The sequence below is a fragment of the Marmota flaviventris genome, chromosome 6 (assembly GCF_047511675.1).
Source record: "Marmota flaviventris isolate mMarFla1 chromosome 6, mMarFla1.hap1, whole genome shotgun sequence".
Taxonomy (NCBI): domain Eukaryota; kingdom Metazoa; phylum Chordata; class Mammalia; order Rodentia; family Sciuridae; genus Marmota; species Marmota flaviventris.
This window is the reverse complement of record NC_092503.1, coordinates 137,649,911-137,671,902: the sequence shown is the minus strand read 5'-3', so window position 1 is coordinate 137,671,902 and position 21,992 is coordinate 137,649,911. Positions and strand designations below refer to the sequence as shown.

Below are 21,992 nucleotides of genomic sequence, written 5' to 3'. Positions count from 1 at the left end.
AAATGCCTGGGATAAACAACTTATAAGGAGGAAAGGCTTGTTTTGGCTCACAGTTTTGGAGGTTTCAGTCCATTGGTTTTTTTGCTTTTTGTTTTGGGACCTGTGGTGGCATGGTACATTATGAGAGACTAATAGGGTGAAAGAAGCACTTCAAAGTTCTCCAGGAAGTGAAAGAAGAAGAGGGGCTAGGATTTCACTATCCACATCCAGGACATGCTCCAATGACCTAACTTCTTCCCACTAGGCCTTACTTCTTCTTCTTTTCTTTTAAATATCTTTATTTTGTTTGTTTATTTATTTTTTATGTGATGCTGAGGCTCCAACTCAGGGCCTTGCATGTGCTACGTGAATGCTTTACCACTGAGCTACAACCCCAGCCCCCACAATTACATTTTTGAGGGGTAAAGCTTAAAGAGAATTTGATATCCAACCAGGAGTCGCATCTTCAATTTTGAAAGGCCCAGACTGGTATCTGTATTAAAAATGGATGTTCAGGGTGCTGGAGGTATAGCTTGGTGGTAGATCATTTGCCTAGCATGCACAAAGCCCTGGGTTCCCTCCCTGGCATAAAAAAAGGTGGCTTAAAAACATTACTATCTATTCACTCTAAATTATTATTGTCATCTGATGCAAAAATTTACAAACTTAGGTGAAGTTGACATTCTAAAAGTAATGTAAATTGAGGTTCAGGTTTATACTATATTTTTATTTTATTTTATTTTTTTTTAAAGAGAGAGGGAGAGAGAGAGAATTTCAATATTTATTTTCTAGTTATCGGCGGACACAACATCTTTGTTTGTATGTGGTGCTGAGGATCGAACCCGGGCTGCACACATGCCAGGCGAGCGCGCTACTGCTTGAGCCACATCCCCAGCCCTATACTATATTTTTAAAAGGAAGCTTTTTAAATGCTTTTAAAGACATTCCTCCATTTTCACAGATGCTTTTTATTAAGCAGTAGTAGGTGGGGCTTCATTGTATGGGTTTAAGGGCAAGAGAAATTGGGGGTGACCAGTTCTCTGGGCCTTCTCTAAGGGGTCCAACAGATAGGATGTGAGTTTGTTTCATAAAAATGGAAATAATCTTATTGTCAGTATGGTTCTTAGGTTTTCATTATTCTGTAGAGGAAACTAAAGTTTTCAAAATCTCAAGGCCCTGCTCATTAGACTGACTAGATATATTTTAGCTACATTATGTGTGTCACCTATAAATAGGGCATCAATCAACAGTAATCCTCACCCTTAACATGCTATGTGTTCACAGGGCACTTTTCACTAGAGCATTCTCACCAGAATCCTTCCTGTTGGAGCCCTTTGAAGGCAGGTGGAGATGAAGGGCAGGCAGAGAGAAGGGTAAGATCCCAAGTCCTTCCATAAAAGACATGTGTGGGTGTGTCTTCCACTGAGAATGCATTCTCTAGTCTGAATTTTGTCATCACAGTGCCTTCGGTGTAAGAGTGATGGAGCTAAAACACTGCTGGTGATCTCAGGTCTAAAGCAGGAAATGACCTGTAGCTGGAGGATATCAGTGTCCCTTTCTATCACTTGCTCAATTGCCAGCAGAGCTGCTCTTTTTCTTTTTTTTTTTTAAGTGGTCTCTGGATTTATTTTTTTTTATTATTTTTATTTGTCCTACTTAGTTGTACATGACAGCAGAATCCATTTAAGTTCATCATACACAAATGAAGCACAACATTTCAATTCTCTGGCTGAACACGGTATAGAGATGCACCATTCGTACAATCATACATGTACCTAGGGTAATGATGTCCATCTCATTCCACCATCTTTCCTACCCTCAACCTCTCCCTACCTTCCCTTTTGCTCAATCCAAAGTTTCTCTATTCTTCCCATGCCCCCCACATCATAGATCAGCATCCACTAATCAGAGAAAACATTCGACCTTTAGTTTTTGGGGATTGGCTTACTTTCATTAGCTTAATATTCTCCAGCTCCATCCATTAAACCCACAAATGCCATGATTTTCTTTTCTTTTAATGCTGAGTAATATTCCATTGTGTATATATACCACAGTTTCTTTATCCATTCGTCTATTGGTGAGCATCTAGGTTGGTTCCATGGTTTAGCTACTGTGAATTCAGACCTGCTCCTTTTTAGACACCAAGACAAATAGATAAAGGGAGAGAGTGAGATAAAACCAATTATTTTCCCCCAACACTCTTCAGATGTCTATTATAGGGAAGAAGAGAACTAGTTGGCTCTATTTCCTCCTGTTATTATCTGCTCAGTGCTGTACAAAAAGTGTTGCTTTGTGGCAGCGTGGTGGGTTGGGGTATTTACACTGGAGAGGAAAGCAGGAACTCACAGCCCTCAAATGAGTCACCTTGGGCAGGGCAGGCATTATTTGAACATCTGCATGTGTGTTTCTCTGATTATATACTAATACACATCAGGGGCGGTGCTGGGAAGGAGGAGGACAAAGAGCTAGCATGAAGAGGCGTAGGCTGGGTGGCAGGAGCAGGCATATTTGGGAAGAACGCTCACTGCCAGCCATCCACAAAGCAGACAGTCCTCAGGTGCTAGGCCTGCCCTAATCCATGTCATCATTGTCTGTTTACTGTCTGTCTGTCACTCAATGCTCAGAGCCCATACAGTGCCTCATAGCCACACAATGTAGCAATCACAGATTTCCATTTTCCAGATATGGCAATACAGGCTCAGAGAGGTGAAGTGACCTGTTGAATGGCTTAGCCAGGAATGGCATCAGAGTGTGTTCACTCCATGGGGTGATCAAGTACTCCATGGTAGGTGATCAAATGCCCACCTGTTAGCAGAGCCCATGACCCCCGTAAGTAACATCACTCCCTGCCTCATTCTCTGCTTCTGTTGGCCTTAAGTTCCACCTTGAATCAAACAACAAAGTCCAACAAGCAATTATCTCCAGAATATCTTTGTGCAACTGTGTAATCTGCGATAGTCACCAGGAGCAGGGCCATTTCTGGGGAGGTTCTGGAAGCCCCTAGCTGATGGTGAAGGGCTATGGTGTGGAATTGGAGGCAGGAGTGGAAGAAGGTAGAGGCCAAGTCCTAGAACACTGAGAATAGCACCAATGAGACAGCTGTCAAGGAGGGGCCCAGCAGCTTGTGGAGGGGAGAGAGGAGGAGTCTAGGACATCCATGCCCACCTGAGAGAAGGCACCAGGCACCTGCTCGTATCTGGGGGGATCCCAGAGGTCTGACTTCCTAAAGCTGGGCTAATGAAGACAACTTAAGGCCAAGAGTCTACTCATGGATGACTGGCTTTTCACTTCCACCTCTAATAAGGAGCAACTATGGATATAGCAAGTAGGATTCATATTTATAATGACAGCCTCACCTTGGGCTTTATGGAGGCATTTTTGCCCCATAAACTCGACCCCCTTTCATATATAGCTTCTCATTTCCTGCTCACAATGCTGGCTCCAGGGCACCTGTAATTATCATCATTTTGTATTTGGAGAAACTGGCTCTAGAGAGGAAAAGGTGGAGGCTCCTGTTCACCTGCCCCTGTTAACCATCATCTTGGAGACTAATTAGGGTTGGTGCTGACCTCATCCTGCCCAAACCTTTGAAACTCACCTGGGCTGTTGCCAAGTGAGTGGAAAGAATGTAGACTCATTCACTTACTGGCTTTGTGGCCGGTCAGGTCTTTCAGCCTTGCCTTCTGATCTGTGAAGTTGGGAAAGTAATAATGCTTATTCTAGAATAGTGCTGGTTAATAGAAATACCCATGAATATGAGCCATCAACTTTTTCTAGTTTTCACAAGTTAAAAGAAATGAGTGAACTTAATTTAAAATATTTTATGTCACACAGTATACCCCCAAATCATCGTTTTGATTTCTAATCAATATTTAGTGTATTTAAAAGTCAGTAATGAAGTATGTTACACTGTTTTAACTACTAATCCCATGAAAGCCGGTATGTATTTTAGATTTACAGCACATCTCAATTCAGAGGCCTTACTTTCAAGCACTCAACAGCCACATGTCTCTAATGGCTAATGAACTCACAGGTCTGTAAGGTTCCCTGAGGATTGAAAGATCTAAAGTATGTGAGGACAGGGCTGGATGTGTGGCTCAAGTGGTAACGAGCTCGCCTGGTGTGCGCGGGGCACTGGGTTCGATCCTCAGCACCACATAAAAAAATAAAATGAAGATGTTGGGTCTACTGAAAACTGAAAAATAAATATTTAAAAAAAATTTAAAAAATAAAGTATGTGAGGACATTATATTACAACGCGGCCATTATATTCCTCCTTTCTCCTCTCTCTGACACACACACACACACACACACACACACACACACACACTCTGGGATTTTCCATATTTAAGAGGCCTTTACAGGGACCCAAGAGCCCAAAGCAGACATGTGATAAATCCAGCAGTAAGCACTTTTCCTAGCCCCTCCCCACCGCCTTCCTTATAGAGGTGAAAACCTACCCACCTTGCTGTCCTTGAAGACAGCTGCCTGTCACCCACTCAGCCCTAGTCCCATCACCCCCCACCCTCCTCCCCGCCCTGCGCCCCTCGGGGCGTTTATATCAGCCAAGATTCCCACCCAGAATAGAAAGAGAATACAGCTTGGCGTCCAGAACCCTGCCCAGGATGCAGAAGCCCTTGACGAAGAGCTGGAGACCCCACTGAAAAAGCGTCTTCAACTCTGGGATCCCTATTCCAAAAGGGAACCCCAAATGTTCTTCGCCCCTGAGAGGCGAGGACGGTGTTTGGAAGCAGCTCCTCCTCTGGTTTCGGGACCCAGATCTCCAGCCCCCCTCGGGGCTCAGGGTGGGCAGGGTGGGAGGGGGACGGGACGAGACTAAGGACCCACCCAGGGGTGCAGCTACGCCCCTGGATGGTGAGGCGGCGCCGGCAGACCGGGCCGGAGGTCTGGGCACCGCCCTTGGCCGCGAGTTGCCAAGGCTGGGAGCCCTCCCTGGACCCTGCGGCCGCAGTGCCGCGCCCGAGCGCCCCCGCACCTCGCACCGCGCCCCAGCTCCCTCTCGCGGTGCCGCAGTCCCTACCGCGCCGCCCCCCAAATCCCCGCCCCTAATTACGTCACTGTGGGCCGGGCGGGTCTCGGGATATAAAAGTCCTAGCTGGGGGCTGGCGGCGGTCTCAGCGCTGTCCGTAGCCCTCCGATTTACCGCGAGCGAACAGCTCCGAGGGCCAGCGCCACCACCCGCTCCGCCGCCGGCACCATGCGTGAGATCGTGCACATCCAGGCTGGCCAATGCGGCAACCAAATCGGCGCCAAGGTGGGTGTGCTGCTGGGGAGGGGGCCGGGAGGAGTCGCGGACCAGGGCCTGAGACCCCTAGGGTGCGGGTCGGAGGCTGGGACGGGGGCTGGGTGAGCGTGAGGAAGCCCTGGGCTGCATTCCACCCCGAGGCTTCTGGGTGGGGCCTGTGGAAGACCTAAACCTGCCGCGATGCTACGCAGCTGCGTGTGCCCTTAATCAGGACCCTTTAAATTTTCTTGGGATACAATCCTTTTGCAGGGTACAGTTGGCATTCCTCTGGGTGAATTAATTTCTGAAATTTGAATCGGGGCTACAGTAATATGTACCCATCCTTAGGCTCGTGTGAAATATAATTTGTATATTTTTGTCGTTTGAATGAAAAAAATGCAATGTCATTGAACTGACAGATGTTAGAGAAGCTTTTCTTTGGCTGTCATGTAGAAGCGTGTTAGATAAAGTCTCAACACGGGTACTGTCTAGACGTGATGACATATAACGTGATGGTTTTTCTCGTCTGCTGGGTGGCAGGTGACTACATGGGTGGGGGCTGTAATGCCCGACCGCAGTGGGGAGGCAGCAGCGGGCATGGTGCATAGTTGTGGGCGGGCGCCCTTACAAGGACGTGGTCTCTTTCAAAACCGCCATATTGCCCACCCCAACCTCCGTCCGCCCCCTTTTCTGCTACAAATTCACAATGGACTGTAAGTCGTCATGATGGCAAGTGTCTTCCATTGCTGCCTGGCACCTTGACAGGATCTTACCTACCGTTGCTTGCCTATTCCCTGCCAGGGTCAGTGCACAGAGGCCAATATGTAGGTCAGTGGCATAAAACTACCCTGTTGTAAGCTGCGTGGGGTTTGTGCCAGGAGTCAAGGATCCCTGGAGGCAGCTGTGGAGCAGGGGATGGGGGCGGGGCCACCTGTTTCACTGTCCTACAAGCACTTATCTAAAGATTCATCCATCAGCCAGGATGCAGTGACATTCAGCCCTACCTGAAATGACAAGAGTCCCCCTGAGTCCACTTCTTCATAGAAGGAGATTTACTGTGCACTTTCCTCCAGTTTCTCTACCAGCTTTTCAGTCTGCAGCCATATTATGGCTGATACTCTGCGGATTTCCAAGCCCCTCTGCAGCAGCTGCTGCAGGAAATAGGGGCTGTAGGACCCTGATTGCTGCTGTTCCAAGTCAGCCTTGGTGACAGAATTCTATGCCAAAATGCGATTTTTTTTTTTTTTTTCTCATTTTAGTTTTGGGAGGTCATCAGTGATGAGCATGGCATCGACCCCACTGGCAGTTACCATGGGGACAGTGACCTGCAGCTGGAGAGAATCAACGTGTACTACAATGAAGCTGCTGGTGAGTATTTGAATGTGAACCTTGCTTTCCACATGTGGGTAGAGGAAATGTCCTAGGAGCATATGAATGACAAATGCTTCTTGCATATTCATTGAAAAATACAAATTGCAAAAAAAGAAAAAGAAAGAACGAGCTTACTGGTTCCTTAAGACTCCTGCATGTTTGGCATGACTAAGCATGTTCAGCATCTCCTTTTTCTTTTTCCTCCCTTTGTGTCAAATGCTGGAATTTTCTGTAATGAATTGTGCTGTGAGAGCTCATATAGCACAGTCTTGCCCACGACTTGGTTGTCAAGCCCAGGTCTAAGCTCTTGTTCCCACAGGCAACAAGTATGTACCTCGGGCCATCCTGGTGGACCTGGAGCCTGGCACCATGGACTCAGTGAGGTCGGGACCATTCGGCCAGATCTTCAGGCCAGACAACTTTGTGTTCGGTATGTCCTCATGGTCCATGGGAGCTGGCCAAGTGACTCACCTTCTTCCTAATAGCCACACACTTTACTGTCCTCAGAGTTAAGTGCTGAGGGGAGAGTGTGTCCACAGATAGCCCCACTCCTGGCCTAACCCGATTCAGTCTAGGGGAGGTGGTGTCTCTGGTCCCTCTGTGGACAGCTCAGAGATGAATGTCAGCCTGCAGAGACTGCAGTGGCCTCCATTACAGAGCAGCCTCCAAAAGGAAAGAACAAAGAGCAAGAAGAGCTTCAAACAGGGCTTGTGGGCTACAGGTAATTTCAAAGGTGACCACAAGTAACCACTTCAAGGAGCCAAAGGCCAGTAGCACAGCTTATGACCAAGGTGTAGACAGCTGCTTAGAGCCCCTCTTCTCTGATCCCATCCTGCCTTCCCCTTGCCTGCTTAATTGCACCTAATTAGAGTGTTTACAGAAGGTCTGTTCTTAATATTACAAGCACGTGGTTTTGTTGAATATGTCTTCAACTTGCTTTTTTACCTTAGTATGAATGCTAGGGTTTTTGAAGGTCACTGATAACTGAACTTTTTTCCTTAACAAAAAGTAAGGTAACAGGGCTGAGGTCGTGACTCAGTGGTAGAGTGCTTGCCTCACATGAGTTAAATTCTCAGTGCCACATATAAATAAATGAATAAAATAAAGGTCCATCAACAACTGAAAAAAATAATTTAAAAAAATAAGGTAACAAAAGCAAATCTAAAAGACTATCTAAAAGTTATCTAAGACTAGTTCTACCTTTTCTACCACATAAGGAATCCAGAATTCCTTATGGGTCTGGGCTAATATTTTCTTTTCCTCTGGCAGGCCAGAGCGGTGCAGGAAATAACTGGGCAAAGGGCCACTACACAGAGGGAGCCGAGCTGGTGGACTCGGTCCTGGACGTGGTCAGGAAGGAGTCAGAAAGCTGTGACTGTCTCCAGGGCTTCCAGCTGACCCACTCTCTGGGGGGAGGCACCGGCTCAGGCATGGGCACCCTGCTCATCAGCAAGATCCGAGAGGAGTACCCAGACCGCATCATGAACACCTTCAGCGTCATGCCCTCGCCCAAAGTGTCAGACACGGTGGTGGAGCCCTACAACGCCACCCTCTCTGTCCACCAGCTGGTGGAGAACACAGATGAAACCTATTCCATTGACAACGAGGCCCTGTATGACATCTGCTTCCGCACCCTGAAGCTGACCACGCCCACATATGGAGACCTCAACCACCTGGTGTCAGCCACCATGAGCGGGGTCACCACGTGCCTGCGCTTCCCTGGCCAGCTGAATGCAGACCTGCGCAAGCTGGCAGTGAACATGGTGCCCTTCCCCCGCCTGCACTTCTTCATGCCGGGTTTCGCGCCCCTGACCAGCAGGGGCAGCCAGCAGTACCGCGCCCTGACGGTGCCCGAGCTCACCCAGCAGATGTTCGACTCCAAGAACATGATGGCCGCCTGTGACCCGCGCCACGGCCGCTACCTGACCGTGGCTGCCATCTTCCGAGGCCGCATGTCCATGAAGGAGGTGGACGAGCAGATGCTCAACGTGCAGAACAAGAACAGCAGCTACTTCGTGGAGTGGATCCCCAACAACGTGAAGACGGCCGTGTGCGACATCCCACCGCGGGGCCTCAAGATGTCCGCCACCTTCATCGGCAACAGCACGGCCATCCAGGAGCTGTTCAAGCGCATCTCGGAGCAGTTCACCGCCATGTTCCGGCGCAAGGCCTTCCTGCACTGGTACACGGGCGAGGGCATGGACGAGATGGAGTTCACCGAGGCCGAGAGCAACATGAACGACCTGGTGTCCGAGTACCAGCAGTACCAGGACGCCACTGCTGACGAACAGGGGGAGTTCGAGGAGGAGGAGGGCGAGGACGAGGCTTAAGAACTTCTTAAATAAATTGTGCATCCTTAGTGAACTACTGTTGTCCTCCAGCATGGTCTATTGGTATACTATGGTGCTCAGTTTTGCCTCTGTCAGAAATTCACTGTTGATGTGATAATGTGGATCTCCTCTAAAAATGACAGTATTGTCTGTTAAGATATCTATACTAATAAAAAAGCATGTGTATAAAACCTGTGACATTTATTTTCCCTTTAGATAATTTATTTTTCCCCTAAATTTTCTGAGATACAAAGTTTGAGAGTTTACTCTTATCAGTAAGGTAAGATTTGATTCACTGCTCTTAATTAATAGCATTTCTTATATTTTGGTAGAGATGAAAACACGTGTTTTTTCATCTTCACCGGCCCAGAATGTCAAAATAAATGAAGCTTGCAAAAGTGATCAAGGAGTGCAGTGTGGGGATGAGGCAAACCTTCCCTTTTTTGGTACGGTTCCAATTCCTAGTGAATCTCTAGAATAGAGGTCTTAGGTAAGGATTTTCTTGTTTTTGTTCTTTTTGGACAGTGTGATAAAGACAAATACACCTTTATTTCTTAAATAAATTGTATGCCATAAATTCAAGATATCATAAAATAGCAGATATGAACACTACAAAACTTCCCCTTAAAGTTTATTTGAAAATAAATTATGTCAGGAATTTACTTGACAATGATAGAAACTCACAAGTTAATGTTTAAAAATAAGATTTCATCTTTATAATTATTAAAGCTAGAAGCTGCTGTCCATAGTCATTCCTGTTTGCTTACAATCACATTGTTGGGTGGGTAGAGAGCCTGGGAAGACAGGTGAACTGAGCTGTGATATAAAGCAGGGAGTTTCCAAGCTTCAGGACATTATGTTAACAGGCAGTGACATGTTCAAGCCCCATGCTAAGGAACCACCAAGACACAAAAGTTCTGAGGGGTGTTTTCATTGTAAGAAGTCTTCTGCTAACTTGTTGAATTCATTAGCAAAACGTAAATGCAGGTTGTGTTTGCCTTCTGGCATAAGATGTAACCTTAAAAAAAAAAAGTTTCTGATTAATGGTACACTATTTAAAAGTCCCTTCATCCCAACATTTCAGGAAAACATATTTCACTACTGCTGTATATTTTTCTCTGACTGCTACTGGGGAGGTGTAAAGTAAGAGTAGACACTTTCCATGAATATGGACATAGGGTGAACCCCCCCCCCCCAGGTTCTGACCACTATGAAGGTTAACTGTAATTACTTAATAGTGACAGAAACCCATGGTATTTGGAAAGACATCAGGAAATAAATAGTATGACTGGAAAACATGATGGTGAAGGTGACACAGTGGTTACTCAAAAAATCCAGCTGGGCTGGGATGTAGCTCAGTGGTAGAATACTTGCCTACCATGCATGAAACCCTGGGTTTGATCCCCAGCACTAATCAATCAATCAATCAAATTCCACTTTAATAAAGTTGATTTTAAGAGAGAAGGTTGTAAAGATATTTTTTAAAGTTTTTTTTTTTTTTTTTTTTTTTTAAAGGAGATGTCCAGAAACCATGGGGTCTGGGTGGGTGTATCTTAGGGTATCCATGTAGCTGGAAAAACAAATCAGAATTCACAGCTGCCTTTCAAGGTTCCAAGTCATCCTGTCAGTTTTGGAGTACTGAGCAAATAAGCCTGAATACAGTTACCAGACAAATGGCAAAATTCCTTAGGACGGCCAGGACAGCAGGGCCCAAGTCTGCAGCCCTGCATTCAGAGCCACTTGAGCAGCTGTCACACCCCGTCTTGGTAGCCACCCACTGTCCTTGTAATGCTTCTTCCTTTCAATAGGATTTTGTTGAAAGGAGACTGATTTGCAATTTCTTGAAAAAAGACAATTTTCTGAGTACACTAGCTACCAAAGTAGCTAATCATAAATATTTTAAACAAAGCTTCTAGGATATAAGCACAAGTTCAAGACATTTTGTCTACAATGACAACTGGATTTTAAAAGGAATTCACAGCGAGCAAAACTCCAGTTACCACACTATTTAGAGCTCCAATCGTTCAGCACCAGGGGGCTAAGAACTCTCAGTGGGCACTAGGGAGGATGGGTGGGGAAGGGAATTGTCCCTGGAAGATGTTGGCTCTCGGGCTGGGGATGTGGCTCAAGTGGTAGCGCGCTCGCCTGGCATGCGTGCGGCCCGGGTTTGATCCTCAGCACCACATACAAACAAAGATGATGTATCCGCCGAAAACTAAAAAAAAAATAATTATTAAAAAAAAAAAAGATGTTGGCTCTCTTGCAACTCAGCCAAGGGAGCCTAAGACAACCAACTAGAAAGGTAGAATGTTGACATCTTTTGAAAGTTCTTGGAAGGCTAATAATGCTATTAATCACTAGAACACTCTAAATTCAATTTTAATGCTGTTCAGAAAAGAATCGGCCCCCACAACAACCCCAAAGAGAGGATCCAGTTGCCCTACACAAGAAATGCGGCTTTCAGGGGATGCTCAAAGCCTCTGTTTTTAGGAGAAGGAAAGAACCAGTTGCCAAGGATGTTGAAAGGCAATAAAAAGGTAGTTTAGGCCAAAATACATCCCCTGATGTGTATTCTGAGGCAGAGCCCCAAATGGCCAAACTTGAAGTCCTCTTCAGTAACTGTCCAACAGTCACATGGCTACCCTGTTTTTACAATTTGTTCATTCCTATAAGGAAGGAAAGAGATACCAGCTGTGCAGTCTTTCTACTAATGCTCTAGTTCTTGGGGAAATAAAAACTGGGTCCTCTTCACTAATAAACATGGGAGACCTGCTCTGGATACCAGATGGGTGGGCAGGTGGATGGATAGATGGATAGATGGATGGGTGAGTGGATAGGTGAGTGAATGGATACATGGATGGATGGATGAACAAAAAAATGAAAATATAAAAAAATTATTTTTACCCTTAATACCTTTTGGGAACTATTTTGAGGTTCTTAGTATACCTCCCTCCTTTACAAAGGACACAAAATTTGCTCTACAGGAAACCTGTCTTCTGTTCCTCTTTGGGAAGAGGATTACAACACAAAGGTGTAAATATTGGCTGTCAAGGGCATGGAACAATTGTACCCCTAACCTTACTCTTACCCAGATAACAAAAGGATCTAATTACATGTCCCCTGGACAGTGATTTTCAAATAATCACATTCTCCAGGAAACTGGTATGAAATACTCCACCACTAAACACATGGCTGAGTTGGAAATGAAGGGGCTTCAGTGGGTGGGCATAAATTCCTATTCACTAGGGCAGGTTATACATCATATTTGGAACCTTTAGAAAGAGAGACATAATTCTAGATCTTTTGGGGAATTAGAAGCTGTCTAACCTGACAGGGTGAGTCCAGAGGTCACCTTATCTCTGCTTAATATAGTCCTGGGTGACGCTGGCATGGGTGTGACACTAGCCTTACCATGTTAGCTTTCCTTCCCACTCTCAGCTCTTTTGGTTTCCATATTGAACTGTGAGAACTATAGATAGTGACAAGGCTATAAGAAATGTCTGCTGGGTGTCTTTGCTTTGGATGAAGTGTGATAGAACTTTTAGTTGTTTACAAACCTATAAAATTGCCAGGAACAATGTGAACACTTCTACTTTCATTAGAAAACAAAGGAATTGCTGATTCTTTGAAAGAGGATCTTTTCCATTATGAAAGTAGACAGCAAGATGGCTGTAGGGAGGCCTTGTCACTACACTACTCCTTCCAAGGTCATGCAAACCTGGTTGCCCATAACAGCTCCTTTTAACTCAAAAACAAAACCTTTCTATTTTTATTCAGCTCCTTCTAGAATGCCCTAAAAAAAAGGTAATGTCAGGTGGCTGCAAGCTCCTTTCAGCTGGTAAAGCTGGGATTGGGCAAGGCCAACTTTATTCAACGAGGCATTTGGGAATGATAGGTGAACATCTCACTAAGAAGTTCCTTTGCTCAAATGCAATCATGTCTCAAGTATTAGGAAGAAAGGGAACTGCTTCAGAGGCTGTTTTTTGGGCAATGCTGCAGCTTGAAGTGGCCCACTGCTACTAGGTCGGCTGGATTGATGCTTTTACATGGCTTATGGAGGACAAAGTCTTTCCAAATCTGTTGGGACTCCAGGAATCTGGCTGGGGCCTTCTGACTGTAGTGAAAGCTTTCTTTCCATGGCAGCTGGATGTAAATGAGAGGTGTCATCAATGGATTAAAAAACACATGCAAAGAAAATATTATAAATCAAAAAATCCATTTAAGGAGCTGAGGATGTGGCTCAAGCGGTAATGAGCTCGCCTGGCATGCACAGGGCACTGGGTTCGATTCTCAGCACCACAAAAAATTAAAAAAAGATGTTGTGTCCACCGAAAACTGAAAAATAAATATTAAAAAAACTCTCTCTCTCTCTTTAAAAAAAGAATCCATTTAATATATTTCTCCTATCTATCCTACCCTATATCATAGCTTAGGCTAGCCTACCTTAAATATGTTTAGTATAATTACATTAGCCTACAGTTGGTCAAAATCATCTAACACCAAGTCTGTTTTATAATAAAGTGTTGAACATCTCATGTAAATGAATGTAAGTGAAAACAGAATGTATTGTAAAGTTGAAAACCTAAGCTGAACCATGGGTAAGCCAGGGACCATCTATAAATCTCTGTCACTTTTTCATGGCAGCCCTAGCTGATATACATCCTGAATACACACTTGGCTTAACCTAGCTGTGTAGTCACATCCTCTTCTGAGTAGGCCCAGCCCTGCTGCTTCCCAGGGGCTATAAACCCTGACCCTAGAGTTTGATGGGTGTCAACCTCTGCTCAACAAGAATCTCTGAAAGTGAACCGAGGGTGGCCTCACAGGTAATGCCATGCTTGGTAACAGGAGGTTGTCACATAGAGGCCTGTGGACCAGACACATGGTAAGCAGTGTCAGCACTTTCCTATCTAGGAGGGAGCTCTGGACATACAGGGGGTATCCAGGGGCTGGGCCCGGTACAGAACATGAAGGGCAGGGTTGCCCACTGCTGCTGTGATCAGAGCAGCTCTCACTGTGTTTTGCATATTGGCCTTTGCATAAGAGTTTGTTAGGGGGAGGGATTCAGCTGCCTAAAAACAAACATTTAAAACCATAAATTTGAATTCTCTGTAAGGCCTCTTTACTTCCACACGACTTTATGATTCCTCTCTCACAAAAAGAGAAAAGCAAAAGAGGAGGAGACAAATAAACATAAGCTGGAAGCAGGCCTCTCCCGAGAAGGGAAGGCAGCTTGGTGTTTATGTCACATACAATATGTATTCCTTGGTAAAAATCTGTGAAGGCATAGGCTATGCCGTCAAGTGTAACTAAACATGCACCTGGCAAGGCAGGGAAAAATCAGGTTTACCAGAAGCTTGCAATGCTACACTGCTTCCCTATTGTCAGATTCTGGAGCACAGAATCACAGTAGGATTTTGGTACTCAAGAAATGCATCTTCTTTTTGTGGGCTCCTAAATAACCAGTTGTAGTCTAGGTAAGTTCATGACCAATATAAAGTGCTCTTTTTAGTGGAGAAAGTAGAAAATACAGGCCAGTTTTAGATAATAATTGTTAATAACATTTACCTTTAGCACATTGATTCCAAAGAATAGTGCTGTAAGAAAATGATCTTCCACAAGTCTACTGAAGCAGCTAATAAATGCATGGTAAGGGTGTATTCTCTCCCATATTGATATATTCTGTTGCTAGGAGATGGGTCTGGAATAGAATTACTAAACTAAACTATTTTGCTTTTACTTTTATTGAACCTGGCTTTTTAAGGGGACACACTGCATTTACTATAGGTGTCAGTGTGAAAAATACCTGTCATTTCTGAAGCTGAAGTTAGAAAACAATTAACCAGGCCACTCAGTATATTATTCTCAGCATTTTACCATCATAGAAAGAGTACATTTGTGAAAACCACCTCTGCTATGCTGGAAAAGCACTATATCAGGAGGAGAAACTCGAGGATCTTTGCCACCTTGAAAGATGGCTTAATATTGTTCAGCCTTGGTTTCCCATCTGTAAAATGGATATTTTTTCCATGATTGTCATGGCATATAATTAGATTTTATACGTAAAATTCAATTTTTAAATTTAAAAATAATGCCTATATGTAAGCATCACATTATACACTATATATAATATTAAAATAAAACAAAGATAGATTATATAGAAAACTTTTAGGATTAATAAGAAAATATTTTCTGTTTGAATTTTGTACCACAACCATGACAAAGTATTAAAATATTATAAAAGTCTAGTTTGAAAATGCCTTATTGCCTATTAAATCAATGTATAAACTTTTCTATTAAATCTTTACATTCACCAAAACATAATCTCATATATATATATATATATATATATATATATATATATATATAGAGAGAGAGAGAGAGAGAGAGAGAGAGAGAGAGAGAGAGAGAGTGTTTAGTTCCAGATGGACACAACTCCTTTATTTTATTTATTTTTTATGTGGTGCTGAGGACTGAACCCGGTGCCTCACATGTGCTCTATCACTGAGCCACAACCCCAGCTCCCCAAAACATAATCTTAATCTAACTTCTACTTTTATTCTTCACTTCCTCTATGTCCTAGTGAACACCTAAAACTCCACCTTCCCCTGCTTCTTTTCCTTCCTGTGGCTTCTCTCATTCACTGAGACTTTGTAGGCACGGGTGCTGACGCGGTGCCTGAACTCACCGTGACCCTTTCACCTGCTCATGTATGAAGTCAGCATGAAAACGTGGGACCAGAGGATCCTTCTCTCCATGCACAATTAGGGTGGGACACTGAACCAGGGGCAGCAAGTGCCGACAGATGTTACCTGAAAGACAAAGAGCATGAGGAATCTACCGAAGCGTAAAGAGGAAGAACTGAAGCATGATCATTCTGCATGTTGAGAAAGAAAGAATGCACAGAGGCTTCCTGCTACAGTTTGGATCTTGAATGGACCCATGTATTAATGGCTTGGTCACCAGAGAAGTGCCACTAGGGAGTGTGGAACCTTCAGGATGTGGGGCCTTGTGGGAAGACTTTAGGTCACTGCGATCAAGCCTTTGAAGGGTATTGTGGGATCCTTTTGCTCCCTGACTTCTGAGGTAAGCAGTTCTGCTCTGCCACAGACTCCCACCATGATGTGCTGCCTCATCAGAGACCCAAAGTAACTGGGCCACTCGATCACGGACTGGAAGCTTCAGAACTGTAAGCTCAAACAAACCCTTTCTCTTATAAGTAAATTATCTGAGGTATTTAGTTATAGCAATAGAAAACTGACTAATACACATACTCCTCTTTGGATTTCAGTTTTTCTGTGAAAACAATGGTTTAGATTTGGGGTTCTCTACAGGTCTAATATTCTTGGGGTTTCCTTTTCTATTTTTTTGGTTATTGTTTGGTTTTAAGCTCTACTAGCAAACAAAAAGCTTTGCTTGATTAAAATTCATAATTCATATGAAACAGAAGGAAAATCAAACAAAAGGAAATCCCACAATTCTTTATATTACATAGGAGGTGGCCTATCTGCCATGAGCAGGTGCTTGACACCTCGAAAGCTTCCCCTCGAAGTCACGTCTCCAGGCGTGTGGGCCTCACAATGAAGTTATGGTCTGTATGCAGGAAATAAGCTTCTCTTCATGCTTGTGCCTTGGTGACACCCCTGGCCACCATACCTTGAGAGAACATGAGGATCTAGCTCCTATTCATAACATTTCTGAGGCAATTTGGATAATCTGGGCTGCAGTTCCTGTCTTTCTCTTGACTCTGAAATCTTTTTTTTTTTTAATTATTATTATTTTTTAGTTGTAGTTGGACATAATACCTCTATCTATTGATTTTTATATGGTGCTGAGGATCGAACCTAGGGCCTTGCACGTGCGAGGAGAGCGCTCAATCGCTGAGTCACAACCCCAGCCCCTGCCTGCCTCTGAAATATTGATGGCTCTTTAGCCACTTTGAGCTTCAGCCTGAAATAGGAATAATCATAGTTTCCTGGGTTGTTGTGAGGCAAAAAGAGAGCCATATTGAAGGTTCTGGGCATCCATAAAGCTAGCTCCTCCCTTGTCCTTCCTTTCTTCTCTGCTCACCCAGGCACCACCCACTGCCCTCCTCTTCAGTTGGAGGTAGCTGTCCACCAACTGAGAAAGTGATCTGTTGCCTGGGGAAAGACTTCTCTTGGTCTCTGAAGCTTCCTGCTCCTGTCCCTGGGACAACATGAACCTGCCAACTGTGTAATCAAATGACAATGACGAATGCCAGTGTCATTGAGTGTTCACTGTGTTTCAAGGCTATTTAAACCACTGCATATTTGTTCAGGCTTTACAGTAGTTACATGTTTTGACTCACTTTGTACAATTATTTGTAAATTAAGTGCTTTTAAAATAACAATAATAACAGTCTTTCATGAAACACTCCACTTGTGGTACTATACCACAGGTGAAATGAATTATCTCAGTTAATCCCCACAACAACTTTATGAGATAGCTAATCATACGCACAATTCACAGACAGGAAGCTGAAGCTTAGACAAGTGAAGTCATCAGCCCAAATCCACCTTAACAGCAAGTCCAGTGGAAAAGCCAGAATTCAAACCTTGGCCTTTCTGACTCCAAAGCTGCACAATTAATCCCTAGTACCCATAAACCTGAGAGTACAGTGATAAGCAAGAGCTCCAGTCAAATTAATTAGCATAGAAGGGAAATAAGTTATGCACAGTATTGTTGTGGATGACTTCTACACTGCTCAATCTTATGAGGGAGTTATTATTATTTTCAATTGCTCATTTAACTCTGCATTTGGATCTTCCTAACTTTTCATTGCCCTCTTCAATAAAGCATAAAACTGTACATTTCACAATGTAAACCCTTCAGTGGAGAACTGACCATTGTTTCATGGCAATTTTGTTTGTTTTAACAGTGGAGGGAAGTATCTTTCAAGGGACTGCTTCTATGGGTGGATGCTGTGTTTGATAGTATCATTTTAAGGCATGTATTTGCTGTTTCAAACTTAAACCAGAAATGTAACATTTCTAAAAGTCCTTTTCATTGTGAAAGTTTTGATATAACAGATGATTCATGCTGTAAATGACTGTCTAATATATTAAATTTGTCCTTCCATCACAAGCATTTGAATGTGTTCAAAGATTAAATCTTAGCATTCTATTCTTTTAGCAATTAAAAACAACAACAACAACAAAGAGAACAGGCATTCCAAACACAAATAGCTTGGATCTTAAATGTCTTAAATGTCCCCCAGAGGCCCATGCATTGAAGTCCTGTTTCCCAGAGTGGCACTATTGGTAGGTTGTGGAACCTTTAAAAGGTGGGGTCTAGGGGGAGGTCTTTAGGTCACTGGGGCATCCCCTCAAAGGGGATTGTAGGACACCATTTATTCCTCTTTTCTTTTTTTCTCCACTTTGCAGCCCTGGGATGACTTAGCTATTCTACCTGCTCCCACTATGATGTGCTGCTTCACCACAGGCCAAAAAGCAAAAGGGCCAGTGACCATGGACCAAAACCTCTAAACCTTTGAGTCAAAATAACCCTTTTCTTTTATTAAGTTGATTATCTCAGTATTTATTTAAGTTACAGAAAGATGACTAACACATATTGGTATAAAAATAGAATAACTCTGAATTTCAGTTAAAGATTCAATTTTTACTGTTCATGGAAATCTTGTTAATTTTTCGGAACAAAAAAAGGGGGAAACATTTTGTTCATGGCTAAGGTCATATAACTTAGTTCTGAAGATGAGTAAAGAACCACATACTCTCAGCTGGGCATGGTGGTACATACCTATAACCCCAGTAACTTGAGAAGCTGAGGAAGGAGGATTGCAAGTTCGAGGCCAGACTTGGCAATTTAGTAAGTCCCTAAGCAACTTAGCAGGACCCTGTCTCAAAATTAAAAAAAAAAAAAAAAAAATTAAAAAGGCTTGGGGACATAGCTCAGTGGTAAAGTTCCCCTTTGCTAAGTCCCCAGTATCAAACCAAACCAAACTGAATATTTTCTTCCCATACTAATACTGCTGGGATTGAAGCTGGATAGAAATTTTCTCCTTTTTTGTTGCAGGAAGAGGAGATGTATAGTGAGGTGACACATTTAAATGGATAAAAGGGGGAAAATATTGTCTACACCGCGACTTGTTTTCTAATTGCCTAGGCTGGAATTAGAAAATAAAAACCAAACCAAGGATTCTGGAGAATTCATTTGTCATTATATACACAAAGGAAAAAAGAACAGTCTGCTATTAGAGGCTCAACATTATGAATCTTTACGCAAGAGTACTGTCTCACGTTTAAAGCAGATTTAGTATGCAAGAGCTTGTACTGTGTATAATATCTAGTGTTCTCTATTCACACATTTATGTATAAGGATAGTGGGTAAATTCATCATTGGCTGAGGAATGCAGAACACCCAGGAAGAACTCAAGCATCTTCTCATAAGGACGGCCATTAAGCAGTTCATGCAACCTACCATCTGGTAGATGTTTAAACTGTCCTATGCCATCCACCCACTTTTCACAGGTTTTGGCAAGGTAGTCATATCCATACAGGGCTTCTAGAGGCTTCCTTGCTTTTTCGCTCCATTTAGAGACATCTCGGATACCTGAAAAACAGAAGTGTGGAGAAGGATGGAGTCAGACTCACACTAAGGTATTCTTTTTTTTTTTTTTTTGGTACCAGAGATTGAAACCAGGGGTGCTTAACCCTGAGCTGCATCCCCAGTTCTTTTTATTTGAGATGGGGTCTTGCTAAGTTGCTTAGCACCTTACTAAGTTGCTGAGGCTGGCTTTGAACTTGCAATCCTCCTGCCTCAGCCTCCTGAGTTACTGGGATTACAAGTGTGTGCCATCACACCTGGCCTAAGGTATTATCTTCACCAGCACAGGCCACCTTGAGCCTCCTGCTCACTGTTCCATCTGCTCGGGAAGGCCTTCCCTGGTAGCTGCACAGCTCAATCTGTGATAGTCAAACCAAAGTGACTCCATTTTGTTTTGTGACTCCATTTTGTAAAACAACCATGCAAAGTAGAAGGGTCATGATCAGGGCAAGATGTTCTTTTCCTTTTGCTATAGAAACCTTTAAGAACATGGAACTACCTAGTGGGGCATTATTTCTGTAACTGGGGTGACTGGGCTAATTGTGATTGGTTAAGCGTCTGACTGCACTCTCCCGCTTCTGTAACCTGGCTTGCTTGCATTGGCTGGACCCCCAAACGTTCCTTTTGCGGTTTTCAGGCTTATAAGGAGTGCTCTTGCAATTGTTCAGGGCTGATCAGGGGAACAGCTTTATGTTCCGGTTAGTTGCCACTGGTGTGCTTCAATAAAGGATTGATTCGATTATACGTGAGTGGTCTGGAAGTCAGTTTATGAAACCCTGGGACGAAACTTTAACAAATCCTCCAGGTCTCCATTCAGATGTCAGCCAGTGCCCCCTCCCCATTAGCAACTGTCACAGCTTTGCACCCTTTTCTGCATTTATGGCTGAATGTCTATCTCCCCATCAGGATATGCACCCCAATGTAAGGGCTTTTGCTTTGTGCCCTGCTGTACACCTGGGGCCTCGGCCTGTGCCTCCCACAATAAATATTTACCAAGTGAATGAAACTAGACCTGTACCAAGTGCTTTCTCTTAAAAGTAAAAGATAAAAGAAAATACTCCTCTTACTAGGGTTGCCTGGGTAAGAGTGACACTTCAGTCATCCCTCCTGTATGTGGGAGGATTCATTTCAGGATCCCCTGTGGATTTCAAAGTCTGTGGATGCTCAAGTCCCTGATATAAAATGGCATGAGACTTAACACAGAATCCATCCACATCCTCCTGTACACTTTAAACCATCTCTAGATCATTTATGATATCAAATACAATTTAAATGATATATATAGTTCTATTGTATTGTTTAGGGAATAATGACGAGGAAAAGAGCCTGTCCATGTTCAGTACAGATAGATTTTCCCCCCACATATTTTTCACAGTGGTTGCTCAAATCTACAGATTGAGAACCCATGGATACAGACATGGAGGGCCAGTTCTTTTTGAGAACTGGTACCTCAAGAAACATACAAATTATTAAATTCTATTAGTGAAGAAATAGAGTATAAAAGCAAACTCTAACCCCAAACTATATTACAGGTGATTCATTAGTTGGAATTATTATATGTATTCTATTATTATAATAGCTAAAAACATTTAAAGTAAATCAACACATGTAATTACTTAGCTTAACCTTTCCCATATTTCTTTAAATGCTGTGATAAAGATTCTAGTGCTCTAGAACATACGAAATATTGCTTATTGAGAGCTTTCAATATAGTGTTCCTGCTCAAGGATGAACCCAAAAAACAAGATGACACTGAGCAGGGACTCTGGAGATCAAACCCAGTGATACAAACTCACATTGAACAATAATCTATACAGCACTCCAGATGGTGCCTGACATTTGGTAGGCTCTCAAAGTTTACATAGTGAATGGGAATAACCAAATACAGGAAAAACTGCTACTTACAACTACAACTGTCTTCTGAGGGGGTAGATTCTATTATTGGAGGGTGCCTGTCTTTGCTTCTGCTGATTGGTTTAAATATTCAGAGGGAAGTCAATTCAGAAGGCGTTGACTACAGAGGCCAGGAAAGGCCAAACTGCTTTGCACAATAGTGAAAAGACTTCAGAGAGGGGTAGAGAACCAGCCTGAAAATCCAGAGTGGAGAGAAGATTTAAGAAGGGGAGTTGGGAGAGTGGGGGAAAAAAAGAGAGAGGCTAGCAAGATGATGTAAAGAAGGAGTAAAATGATTCCCTGTAGAGGGGCTGGGGGTGGGTGGCTCAGTGATAGATTATAAGCATGCTCAAGACCCTGGGTTTGATCCCCAGTGTCCCTGCTCAAAATACTAAAAGTTCCTTGTACATACTTCTACTTTGTGGTATCTTGAGGATATACCCTATGAGAGGCCCTTTAACAGTAGAACAACTAGATTTTTTTTTTTTTTTTTTTTTGGTACCTGGGATTGAACTCAGGGATGCTTAGCCACTGAGCCACATCCCTAGCCCTTTTTATTTTTGAGACAGAGTCTTGCTAAGTTGCTGAGG

The 21,992-nt window shown here is 43.4% G+C and overlaps 2 protein-coding genes across 5 annotated transcripts in view; one reads left to right on the top strand and one right to left on the bottom strand.

The window, feature by feature from the left end:
• The first annotated feature begins 5,098 nt into the window (after positions 1–5,098).
• LOC114102660 (tubulin beta-2A chain) lies at positions 5,099–9,116 on the top strand. Its single transcript, XM_071613641.1, has 4 exons — positions 5,099–5,254; positions 6,484–6,592; positions 6,915–7,025; positions 7,865–9,116. The coding sequence occupies exons 1-4, from the start codon at positions 5,198–5,200 to the stop codon at positions 8,923–8,925; spliced, it is 1,338 nt and encodes a 445-aa protein (XP_071469742.1). The 5' UTR covers positions 5,099–5,197; the 3' UTR covers positions 8,926–9,116.
• A 427-nt stretch (positions 9,117–9,543) lies between these two features.
• Positions 9,544–21,992, bottom strand: part of Bphl (biphenyl hydrolase like) — a 29,840-nt gene continuing 17,391 nt past the window's right edge. For all 4 annotated transcript variants that reach the window (XM_071613642.1, XM_027948133.2, XM_071613643.1 and 1 more), the window contains 3 exons: positions 19,384–19,515; positions 15,614–15,737; positions 9,544–9,943 (listed from right to left, as the gene is read on the bottom strand). In XM_071613642.1, coding sequence (XP_071469743.1) covers positions 9,856–9,943; positions 15,614–15,737; positions 19,384–19,515 — 344 coding nt within the window. In that variant the 3' untranslated portion in view covers positions 9,544–9,855. The remainder of the gene's footprint in view (positions 9,944–15,613; positions 15,738–19,383; positions 19,516–21,992) is intronic.